This window comes from Helicoverpa zea, chromosome 26 (assembly GCF_022581195.2).
Source record: "Helicoverpa zea isolate HzStark_Cry1AcR chromosome 26, ilHelZeax1.1, whole genome shotgun sequence".
Classification (NCBI taxonomy): Eukaryota; Metazoa; Arthropoda; class Insecta; order Lepidoptera; family Noctuidae; genus Helicoverpa; species Helicoverpa zea.
The window spans coordinates 2,430,578-2,443,570 of record NC_061477.1 but is presented as its reverse complement, the minus strand read 5'-3'; the positions used below and the strand labels follow the sequence as shown (position 1 = coordinate 2,443,570).

The 12,993-nt window shown below is 37.2% G+C and overlaps 1 protein-coding gene across 2 annotated transcripts in view; it reads right to left on the bottom strand.

Moving 5' to 3' along the window:
* LOC124643118 (nephrin-like) overlaps positions 1 to 12,993 on the bottom strand; it is a 486,221-nt gene that overhangs the window by 45,392 nt on the left and 427,836 nt on the right. For both annotated transcript variants that reach the window (XM_047181973.1, XM_047181974.1), the window contains exons 4-6: positions 10,948 to 11,058; positions 1,683 to 1,768; positions 1,051 to 1,164 (exon numbers count right to left, since the gene is read on the bottom strand). In XM_047181973.1, the coding sequence (XP_047037929.1) occupies positions 1,051 to 1,164; positions 1,683 to 1,768; positions 10,948 to 11,058 (311 nt within the window). The remainder of the gene's footprint in view (positions 1 to 1,050; positions 1,165 to 1,682; positions 1,769 to 10,947; positions 11,059 to 12,993) is intronic.

The window sequence follows — 12,993 nt, the reverse complement described above, 5'->3', positions numbered from 1 at the left end:
CTCTGCCCTTAGATGTCTTTTTTCGAACAAGCCAAATATTTTCAAAATAAAATCACTAATCAAACAAGAGGAATATTTGACAGATTGCTGTTGATTTGACAAGGAACCCGAACGCCTCGTTAGTTCTAGTAACTGATCACGCCTATCTTAACAACTTCCCTGTCCCATGAGTCATATGTGATACACACTTATTGTTTAACTATTGTGTTTGCATCGAGAACAGAGAATTTGTTAAATAACATTGACCTACAAGAAGGCGCCTGACCTACCTTCCTTATGGCATCTCCGCTATCTTTCCTTCCTCCGTGGCACAGCTATTGAAATAAACTGTTGTACTCCCCCGACGTGTTAAAAGGGGGAGTTTGAGGTAAAAATGGCGTTGAAGGGGAGTTTATTAAACGGGTAAATTATGTAACGGTGATCTGGGGTAAATAATTTACTTTTGTGGTTTATAAGTACGGGAATAATGTATTATGGTGTTACTGATAGCCCCGATTATACAAAACTGTCTGTTTCTCACGGCTTTACCCGCATTCCATGGAAACTGTTTACCGCAACCGAATTAAAAGTAATCTAGGTTATGTGTTATGCCTATCTGTTTTGATTATTATCTATACTTGTCTAGACTCTATATTATTATCACAATTGTCCTTAGCTATAAGCCTACTGTAACATTTTGTCAAAAACTTGTGGAATTTAAATACATCATCATCATCATCATTATCATCAGCCTATCGCAGTCCACTGCTGGACATAGGCCTCTCCAAGTGCACGATATGATTTTATATATCTTTAAATACATGATATGAATGAATACTAGCTGTAAAGTTTGTTTTAACGTGGTAGTCTCAGGAACAACTCGACCGATTTTAAAAATTATTTCAATTTTAGAAAGCCTATTTATAGATTAAGGTAAAACTACTTAATAGGTTACTTTTTATGCGCTAATGCTTTTTTCGCAGTTCCCACTAAACGGTGCGAAACGGCGAAAGCTGAACAAAGAAACCTCTAATTTTATCGTGAACTCCTCAAAAATCATGAAAATCTTACCTCCAACAGCAATGCAGGTCAGGTTGACTTCCGTACCCTCATCATAAGGTCCAAGAACACCTCCTCGGATCTCGTTGCCCTCATGATTCAGGACTATCAGCCGCTCTGGTGGTACTGAAAAATAAACAAAGTTATTGCAACCGAACATTTTTGTAAAAATGTGTGTTTTGTAAATTTTTTGTTGTAAATAAACCCGTATGGAGCCTATGCTCAAGACTTTTTGGCAGTTGGTTGAACAGAAAATGACGTATTGCCAGGATTTTACGCTGTATTTTCGACACCACGCAACTTGTAACCTACAAAAAATCGTCAAATATAAAAATGATGTCGTGTAAACACAGTTGACAGAGATGTTTTTTTTCCTTGAGATTCAATGGAGCGATTTAGCTACATAAAAACTTAGGTACTACATTTTTGTGATAGATATAGGTATGTACCTATAACAATTAATGTATAGTGGAAACTAGAGCTGCCCTACTACTACAAAAACAGCATTTATATAAAAGTGTTCTCAATTACATTTCTCTAACTTCTCTAACCTCAATATATTTCGTAACTAACACCCCAAAGCCTAGGTCTAATCGCTTAATCCTTACACATAACTTAATACTACTTAACTAAGTTACACTTACTTAGCACTGTGAGGTTAAGTCGCGTGTTCTTTGTCGGCGACTTTATGAAGTCGACCCGACATCGATATTGACCGCTGTCTTCAGGCCTGAAAAGAGAATTTTTGTATAGTAAAGACATGTAAAGATGAAAGCTTAGTTGTATTTAGAGGTAAATATTTCGTGCGCAGGATACCTAACCTATAAAGAAAAACGACTTCAAATATAAAACTAGAACCTTCTCCTGTGATAATTTTATTTTTAATTCATTGTTTGTCTAGCCTTTTCCCAACTATGTTGGTGTCGGCTTCCAGTCTAACCGGATGCAGCTGAGTACCAGTGTTTTACACATAGCGATAACCTCTCTGATAAAATATTAGTGACTTTTTTTTTTAACGACGTCAAAAATCATCAAATGACCCCTCCCGCTGTGGGTTAGCAGCGGTGAGGGAGTGTCAGACTCTTACTGACTAAAAACCGTCGTGTTCCGTCGTAGGCCTTTTATGTACCAGGGCCGCGGTATCTCTTTCGAACAACCCGCAGCATTAGTGACTTACTTTTGATTTTGTAAATATATCTACCATATGTACCTACCTAAAATCTATTGGATTTCATGACACTGAGCCACAAAATACTTTTATATAGTAAAAACGAATTTTATAATTTCCATATTAATTACACTTTAATAAAATACAAAATAATAAACTTGCGTAACATGTAATCGAATACACAATTTACAATCTATCGATTGTAAAATACAATTTGAACACTTCTATAATTACAGTTTCACTATCAACAAATTGACAGACAGTAAAATATTGACAATACCCACTAAAACCGACTTTTTACAAGCACTTTAAAAAATATGCAACTAGTCTCTTCTGGGCACGTTTTCGAACGAATACTTCGACGCCTAACAAATTTTTATATACGTTTTTTATTTTTGTAGGTATATATTAGATTTTAAAGATAGTTTAACTGCTTAAACAATAGAAAATCAATTGTGTCTCGCGTAGGTATATCTGCGCTCCGGCATACAAAGGGTCCAGTTTGTTTTATAGTATTGTTAGCTGCCAGTAGTTACAAAGAGGGCAGCAGAGACGAGCGACCATAGACATCTCGCCATTCAGCCGTTCATCTATGCTTGGAGGATTCTTTTTTCGAACGTCATGGTGACAAGACATGTTATCGTTTGACAGAATAAGATTTTGCCGCGTTCTTGACTAATCTTAGTTGATTTTCATGTTAAAACTATTTCTTGTAATTTCCTCGTTAAACAAACCTGCTTCTGGTTTTTAAGATCAGAAGTGGGATAGTCTCACTCCCACTATAAAGTTTTTGATTTCAGTTTAGATTCATTGGCACTTTTACTAAGTACGACGCGGTGTAAGGATATCCGCCATTACCGAAGTTTTTGCCGTTCTATTTTAATTTTGTAATGGATTGCAGTGCGTTGCAATCTACGCAACGGTATATTCAAGATGCTATGCAGGCAGCGTAAGTGATACCAATAAATATGTCTTGTTGTGGAACAAGGACATTCAATTCTGGTCTATTCCATTCTGAAGAGTTCAGCGGCATCAAGTGCCCAAATAACTTTAAGAATACATCCTATTATCCTTCAGGATAGCATTAATGTGGATTGCATTATTGGAAAAATCGAAAAAGGAATATTGGTTTTTATTATTCTTATGGAAACAACAGGTCTGGTAACTATGATCATTGGTTAACAAAATTTATTGTCATAGTAACATGTTAAGGTAATATCAAAATGTTTGTGTTATAACCGAATTAACGATTGCTTTGGTTTTCATATGTATATGACGGTGTAATGAGTCGAGAATTGCTCGAGCTTAGTACGCTGATGCTGCTCTTGTGTGTTTCGGGTGGAATGAGTTTCTGCCTATGTACCTATTGCTGTGGTGTCCGTGAACAACATGCCTTGCTCCTACTATGCTCCAGATGTTACGGGAAGAATCCTGTAATGTACCTACCTGTATGTAAATGGTGAGATCGATCCGGTTTTATTTATAGCCTTTATGTAATAATGTAAACTTGTAATCCATATTGTTGGGTTATTAGTTAAAGACATACTGAAAGTGTATGAGAACTTGAGTTAGATAACTAACATGCTTACTATGTATATGAGCTCAATAATATTTATTTCTAAACATTCTGCTCATGAGAGTTTCAACAAGTACCTACACAGAAATATAAGTTTACTGCTCTTGTGATATAAATGCACACTGTTTTGATTTTGACTTACTCAATTTGTTTTTAATTGAAGTAGAATAGTTCAAATTGTGCATCAAGCTTGAGATTTTTGCCCTCGAAGGCCTTGGTATTGTCACCTATGAGTATTCTGTGTAGCAAAAGCTGAAGTGAAGTTAACTACACGTAACTTATCAAACCGCAATGGTAGTTGTGTTTTCAGCGTTGCTGACACATGATTAGTAATAATGATATTTCTGAGACATAGTTTCAAAGTTATGCCTTGAATTTATTTCTTTGAGAGCGAAAAGCTTTCCAGATTTGACGAAAGATTTTGAAGGTCAGAAGTGGCCGAACGAAATGTATGTCGTAAGTGCTTGTTCGCAGACTTATACACGAGAATGTGTAACGGCCGTGTCGTGGCCCAAGCGCTTCTGTGCTGGTACTGCTGATTGCGGCACGAGCGCTGCTCTGCCGGTGCTCCTGGTCGCGGCACGAGCGCTGCTGTGCTGGTGCTCCTGCTGGTTCTGTTGGCTTATGCCTTCCGAATAGTCTGAGCCTCTGGCTTATGGCTTCTGTATGGTCTGAGCCCATGGCTTATGGCTTCCGAATAGTCTGAGCCTCTGGCTTATGGCTTCCGTATAGTCTGAGCCTCTGGCTTATGGCTTCCGTATAGTCTGAGCCCCTGGCTTATGGCTTCCGTATAGTCTGAGCCCCTGGCTTGTGGCTTCCGTATAGTCTGAGCCCCTGGCTTATGGCTTCCGTATAGTCTGAACAACTGGCTTGACTATGACTTGCCTTGACCATGACTTCCGTATATTTTGAGCCCCTGGCTTGACTATGACTTGATTTGACTATGACTTCCATATAGTTCGAGTATTTGTTCTTGATAACATATTTCTTGCGCTTGAGTGCACGCTTGCACCCACGGTTTAACTAATAAGTAAAAGTAATCGTATTTCTTCTTACAACTAATATGTTTCAGCTTTACACTCCAAACCAGGTTAATAATTTTTACATGATTTCTTTGTATGTTGTGTGTTTATATGTGTACAACTAATATGTTTCAGCCTTACACTCGACACACTTACACTGGGTGGTATACCAGTGTTCTGTTATTAATTTTGTATCTGTTAATTGATTTAAAGTTGACGTTATTTATTTTCGAGTCGCTGGGTGGTATACCAGTGTTCTGTTATTAATTTTGTACCTGTTATTTGATTTAAAGTTGATGTTATTTATTTTTCTTTCTTTAAATGGATTAGTACTTTGTTTGAGGTTTGTAAGTCCTCGAATAATTTTTATTCTGAAAGTGTCATTGTTCAGAAAAACGATGACGAGCACGATAACCAATCGAGATTTAAATATGACGAAATTGAGCCAGGTCCAACTCGCTTATTGCATGTGCAGGTGTTCCGAGACTCAACCAGGCTCACCCAGATCCTGCCGAGGACGTCAGGGTGTCAGGAGAGGCCGTGTTAGCTGCCAGTAGTTACAAAGAGGGCAGCAGAGACGAGCGACCATAGACATCTCGCCATTCAGCCGTTCATCTATGCTTGGAGGATTCTTTTTTCGAACGTCATGGTGACAAGACATGTTATCGTTTGACAGAATAAGATTTTGCCGCGTTCTTGACTAATCTTAGTTGATTTTCATGTTAAAACTATTTCTTGTAATTTCCTCGTTAAACAAACCTGCTTCTGGTTTTTAAGAGTATTGTATTTATATTTTTGAAATAAATAAATTGATAAACTAAACCAAATATTTGAAAAAAAAAACACACTTCTACAAAATGGAGTCATGGCACTCGATTCTCAATCGATAAGCAATAAAACACGAGACCGATTGCATCGCTATCGAGTCTGTCATCGAATCGAAACGATATCTCATATCGATACAATATATTTTCTATTCGATTTTAAAGCTATAAATTGACGAAACTAATCGGTTTCGTATCGGGAGCGATATATAAAGTTAGGGTATATTGCTTTGGGTGATCTTCTTTTTTATATAATACGCAGGTTTTGGAAATGTTCTACAAATATTATATTAGGGTTGTTTGTTTGTAGTTGAACAATGCAGTAATGGCTTATTAGATTCATAGGTTTGAAGCACGTCGTCACATATGTACCTACTTACTACTAAGAAGTAAAACTTCAGTCCAGGTGTGATAGATATTTTTGGTTAGTTAGGTGGTAGTTCAATTGAACCATTCTAATTTCCATTAATTACGTATGTATGTATGTATATTTTTTGTCTATAAAACGGGTGGTTCAACAAGAAAGCCCTGTAATATTATTACTTGGCCAAACAAAAAGTTTATATACCTGTATCGAATACCTACTCCTATTCTGCCACAGACGGAATCGAATGCGGAAGCTAGTGTTTTACATAAACATATTATATTCACATATTGATTGCTGGCTGTATATTTTTATAGGTATGTCTGATTTTCGCATTAAATCGCTATGAAAAATCAAAGTGCCCTGTCAAAATTTTATTGGAACAATATCTTGCTTTGACATTAAAATATGATTCAGATAAAATAATATTTTTTGTGTGTTTTGAAATCGCAACTCAAGATTAATACATTTTCAATGAAAAAGAGATGGTTATAGTTTTGGAGGAAAAAGCTGAAAGTTTCAGACACAAAACTGCTTCGTTACTAGTCCAGTAATCACAACTGCTGTGTACTAAGGGTCAATTCCCACTGAAAGAGCAGCGGCCGGCAGCGGCCGTAATTGCAAGGGATTGAGCGCGAGCGCGGCGCCGCACCGCGCCGCGCTCTTACATTTTCCGTGCTCTTACGGCCGCTGCCGGCCGCTGCTCTTTCAGTGGGAATTGACCCTAATCCTCGGGTTCGATTCCTGTGTCGAGTCGAAATATGGAGTATAGAAGTTGGCGGCGTTACACCCCTGTGCCTGGGAGGGCACGTGGCAACGGCGTCCCCAAATGCTACTCAGTAGCAGTCGTTGTTACAATTCCATGACAGAGGCCGTCAGGTGGACACCAGAACTTGTCAAGTGATTAAAACCTGTAGCTTAGTCGATAAGAAGAAAACCAGGCAATAGGCGTAAAAATATTATTCTCTGCAAAAGTTTTTTTCAAGGCCTTTTTCAGTACACATAAATCGTACTCCAAAAGTACAAAACTCATAACAACTTATTCACCAAACCTAATTAAACCTTACCTCACTAAATACCGATTATCCAACCAAAACAATAATCTTGTGTTACCAAACAAAGGCAAATAACATCCAAATTAAATACCTTTAAATCAGTAATTTCCCTGAAACGATCAACAAGTAATTTTCCACATGTTTTCCCTTATTAATTAATCCTCATATGAACAGATGTTGTTTATCGAAGATTGCGTAAAGTTTAAGTCGGTAAAGGTGGATATACAGGGTTACTGGTAAGTAGACCGCATCCTTTCAGGAGGTGATAGTATAGGTCAATACGGACAAATTTGACCCTGGGATACACTGGGCAAAAGTTAACCCGTTTCAAGATAATCGAATTTCAAGATCAGTCGTCTAGGTACACGTATAAATTTTCATTATTAGTGAAAAGTCTTGTTTTTGTGGATTTTTGTGTGTTTTTGGATAGAAGATGAATCATTTCATAATAACAAACCATAAAACTGTACAAATCACAGAGGAAATTATAGCGAACAGCAATTACTTTTTTAGTAGATATTTTCTCAAAAATATTACTCTTCATTTTTTTGTGCAGAATACTTAAAAAACATCTACATTTATCTAGCTATCCAAAAAGCCACAAAACACACAAAAATCCGCAAAAACGAGACTTTTAACTAGTAATAAAAATGTATACGTGTACCTAGACGACTTGTAAAGAAAAGATCTTAAAATTCGATTATCTTGAAACGGGTTAACTTTTGCCCAGTGTATCCCAGGGTCAAATTTGTCCGTATTGACCTATACTATCACCTCCTGAAAGGATGCGGTCTACTTACCAGTAACCCTGTATACTGAAGCGTCTTTGACTTCGAAACTTCGAAAACATCGATAAACATTTCTTAAAATAACACTGTTTTTATTTATTCTTGTTTTTGTGTATTTTTTTATGAGAATTAACAATTTTTCTTTCCTGTTTACGCAAATGCAATGCTTTATCAAATAAGTTTTCCAGGTTACTCAAAATGTATCTACGTACAAAATACTACACTAGTTTTGCTACTTTGAAGTCAGCCATTGAATGTTTTGCACGTGCGCATGAGTTTTCTGTTCACATTTTGTTCATATTTTCACTGTTCCGCTCATCCACTCATAGATATCTTTCAAACAGCAAAGTAATTTTCCGAAAGCTGGATAATTCTTTACTTAGTCTAGCAGGTGTACTACATTGCTAAGAAAAAAATTAACAGACTGCCAATGTGGAAGCTGACCCCAACATATTTGGGAAAAAGGCTCGCAGGATGATTTTTATGATATTTTTTTCGTCTTACGGTTTAAATTACAGATTTTATAGTCTTGTTCTCCAATTTATGTTCGAATGAACGCAACTCGAACCTGCCATATTTCGATTTAAAACAATAGAATACGTACCATTTATTGTCACCCTATTGTTTTCAGAAAGGTGTCGTAACATGGAACTATTGAAGTGTGAACACGAAACGGCATGGACATTTATATCCGAGTGTCTGACAGTTGTGTCGCATTTTCTGTTGTGGTCTAACAGGGTGAAAGTATCTGTGTCATAGATTATTTTCTTGTTCATAATTTTCATTTTTGAGTGTTTATCTGACTACAGATCACTTCTGATAAAGAGAAGACATGATACATAAAATTAAACATAAAAATTATACATAAAAGTTCAAGGCTAAAGCGATTCCAAGTTAACTTATTAGCAAGTTGCTTTATTCCAAGCTTTTTCTTGCGGCTTCATCCGCATCCTGAGAAACTACCCCTTTAAATAAAATATATCCTATGACACTCATAATAATATGGCTTTTTATTGGCTAAAGATTTTTTAAAAGTTTGCCCTCTATGTCACAAACTTTACCTCTATATACTAATAAACCAGTAGCATAAAATCACTTCGCATTCGATACAAACGATTATATTCAAATCGAAACACTCCAGTGTACCCTCACCCCTAAGATTCCGGACTAATCGAAAATCCGGGCTCACAACGTGTTAAGTTTCAAAGATATTTGGTGAACGTAAACATGGAGGAAGCTATTGATTTCGTACGCTTGCTAAACTGTGCACCAGTTTTGCTAAATCACGTTTTCTTAGATGTAAAGGTGCCCTTCTGATATAGGCGACTGTCGCTGCTGGTAGGCTTTTAGTACACGCCTCTTTTTAACCTTGTTTACAGCACGGTTTTTATAATGACCCATACGGTGAATTTACCGTAGATTTTGAAGGCAAATACGTGCCGTGTACAGGAGCTCTAAGCCGCTGGCCGCGCATTGTTTCATTATGCAAATGTATGGCGTGACGTCTGTCATCGGCAGGGGTTTGAATTAGGAAGAGTTATTTATGTACTTTTATCGTCGTCAGATGAATGAATGATGAATCTTTCAGTAACAGATTGATGGTTCTTTCACAGATTTTTATTTTTTCTGTTTTTCATAGTATAATATGTATCATCGACCTAATTCCGATCTCAGGTCATTGGGTGTGCGCGTTTATCGCTAACTTTTCACATTCGCATACTGTGATGATTGACTCATTAACTGTCCGTAGCGACATTCGCTAGTGATGGAAGCGAAGCTTAACATAGTAAATAGTTGGGGTTAAAACTACGATTTTGACATGTAAGGGAGTTAGACTAATGTTATTATTGCTCATGAGCGTTAAATTCAAATTCGATGATCTTTGTTTATCGTTAAAGTTAGTTTCAAAGTCAACAGTTTGAAGTAGGAGGCTAACATGTTATAGTTGTTGTAATACCTAATGCAAGAAACGAACATTCTGTTTGCTCTTCTTTCACGCAAAAATAACTGGATGGATTTTGTTAAACTTCGCAGTCATGTAGCGAATACATCAGAACAACGTATAGGCTTCTTTTAAGGCTATTTCACATTTGCAAGAGGATATTTCATCAAATAATCATCACAACGCCAGTATATTACTAAGCACACCACATTAGCGCAGCGGCCATATTGCGCTGTTGTGTTCAAGCCACGGAGTAAGGAAAGATGAGTGGAGATAACATAATGCAGGTAGGTCAGGCGCCTTTTTCTAGGTCAAAACCGTACTGTGGGCATCACCAAAACGATCAGTTACGAGTGAATTAACGTGGCGTTAGGGTTCTTTGAGACATCAAATGGTCGGGTCCAAAGTATAAGAGAGAAAACATTAACGTTCCTCGTCCTCCGAACATCCGCATTTTGGCGCGCTACTGTCTTAGGAGATTTTCCGTTATGTCACCCTTTTTTTAACTATTTTCATCAAATGACTCCTCCCGCTGTGGGTTAGCAGTGTGAAACTTTTTAAGGCCTTTATGTACCAGGGCCGCGGTAACTCTTTCGAACAATCCCGCAGCCCCGGTCCGTTATGACACCTCCGCTAGAAATTTGTTATCCGTGTGTTCCAGCCTTAATTAACACCGTGCTATAAAGCGCGGTACATACGACCGGAGTGATCTGCGACTGTGTTTTTGGTTAATCTCTGAGTTTTGTTAGCGTTTAATGTTGGTTGTAAGAGGAATATAGTTGTTTTACACTGCTTTACTGGGGTCCTGAGCAAATTATTAGATTTAAGTAAAGTATTGTTAAATGTTATCCAGGGTTTAAGCCAATTTAGTATATAGAGTTCAGCAACGCTTGGCGTAATCAGTCCATGGATGGCTAACCACCTTTGCCATGACGGCAGAGTCCCGGCTGTCATTTGAATGTCCTTGGCAATCGAGGAAGTCAAAAGCCAGAGATTCTGACAACCAGTCTTATCGAGAGGGTCGGTCAGATAAACAGTAGCTCCATGTAAAATACTGGTTGTACTTAGCTACATTGAAGTTAGACTGGAAGCGGCCCCAACATACTTGGGAAAAGACTTAGATAAATAGCATTTAGATATAATTATTAAAAACTCTATGTTACTTCTTACCTTAACTTAGTGAGGACCAGCACAGCGGGCCTGGTGTCGCTCCTGAAGGTAGCCCTGACTCCCAGGGTAGCATCAGCCCAGTGGGACGTCACGCCTTCTCGAGTATCCAGTCTGTGGAAGAAGAGAGTCTCAATAGTATGATATAAGGTGGGGATTATAAAAACGAAATTATTAAAAAAAAAAAAATCAAGCTTTTTGTAACGTTTCTTGTCGTCGGAACTCAGAGCGTGTGCAAAATTTCATCCTAATCGAAGGCCGGGAAGTGGGTCAAATTAAGATTCCAAGATTTTCTTACATGCATAGTTTCAAGTGAAGCTAATATAAGCGTGTTGAAACATAAACAAATAAATATCCTTATTTACATATAAGATACAAAAATTCCGTTAATTTGATTGTTATTGTGTACACTTTTATAAATTAGTCATGATTAATATGCAAATGATGTGGTCACCTATAATTAAGGGCACGCACTGAATCTATCCTGTCAAATGATACTAAATGATGTAATTTTGCAGACTAACAATCCAAAATAAATGAAAAATAAAGCCTGTGATTCCATTGATGGTTTTTTGAAAAAAATATTGTAAGACAAATTCACCCTGACTAATTTCAAAGCAATGAAAGAAAAATATCAACTTTAAACTGAAGGAAAACTTCCGTAAGATGAATCCTGAAATACTTGAAAAGCTAATATCAAAAACTAATAACGTTTATATCGTCTATTGTGAAACTATTTCACACACTTGAAAAACTAATTTAAGACTAATAAGCCGGTTCACTTGCTCTTAGTATTTCTTTAGATATTGCAAAGAGATAATAATATTTCCTTTATTATTTAGTTTTGTTGCTTGAAAACAATCTATTTTGATCTTCTTTTTGCTTCCATTGAACCGTTTTTTTCAGCCAGAACCTAGTAACTCGGCAACCAGTCTTTCCTAAGTATTGGGTTGCCTGAGTAACTGGGTTGAAGAGATCAACAGGCAGTCGCTCCTTATAAAACAACTGGTGCACAGCTGCATCCAGTTCGACTGGAAGCCGACCCCAACATCTTTGAGAAAAGGCTAGGCAGATGATGATGATGAACACACGGCTACTTAATTTCTAAAAGCCATAAAAAGCAGACAAAATTAAACATTAACCGTCTTACCACAAAAACTTTTAAACGTCAGTTTAAGACTTGTCTAAAAAAATGTCAAATTATGACGTTGACATATGGTTCATTTTGCAGCCAAAATTTTTTTAGACAAGTGTAAAACAGGGGTTAAAGTTTTTGTAGTAAGGCCATTAATATAGCTACTCAATAACGTTTAAAATAACGATAACAATAACGCTTAGATTAACGACTTATAAAACAGTTACCTATTCTGTTATCTGTGCTTTGTAGATCACAAACAGACCGACATATCTTCAGTTAGTTACATTTAAATATAAGCATGGCCGTAAAATCATTATGATAATGTTTGTAGTAAAACAAGTTTAGTATACGCCACGGCAAGCTATGGACAAAACTTATCGCCGAGTAGTTACATCTAATGACATGCAAGTGACAGGCTTACTACCAGTGAATTTTATAAATCGGTTCTGTAGGTAATTTTAAGGCATTTAGGCATCAAACCATCAATAATCCTATTTAAAATATTAACCCTTATAGTTCGGCCATTCAGAGAATGCGTTCCTGACACGTCGCGATTGAACTGACGACGTAATAACATTCATTGATTATTGATATAATAATGTTGTTTTAATGCTCCTCAATTGTTAAAACGGTAAACAACCAGCAAAAATATTTTTATCGTAACTGCAACGCCATTGCAAAGTTACGTCGTCAGTTCAATCGCGACGTGTCAGGAACGCATTCTCTGAATGGCCGAACTATAGTAGGTATTGTGGGTCAAATTCGACCCAGAAGCGGACATTTTCGGTAATTATTCTTTTAATATTTATGCTACGACTGCGCGCTTCTACGTATTCTCAGTGCGTTGCTAGCTGCGGCGGGGGACGGATTTGCAGCGCTGCAACTATCTTAGGAGCGGAGGTAAGTAGCCG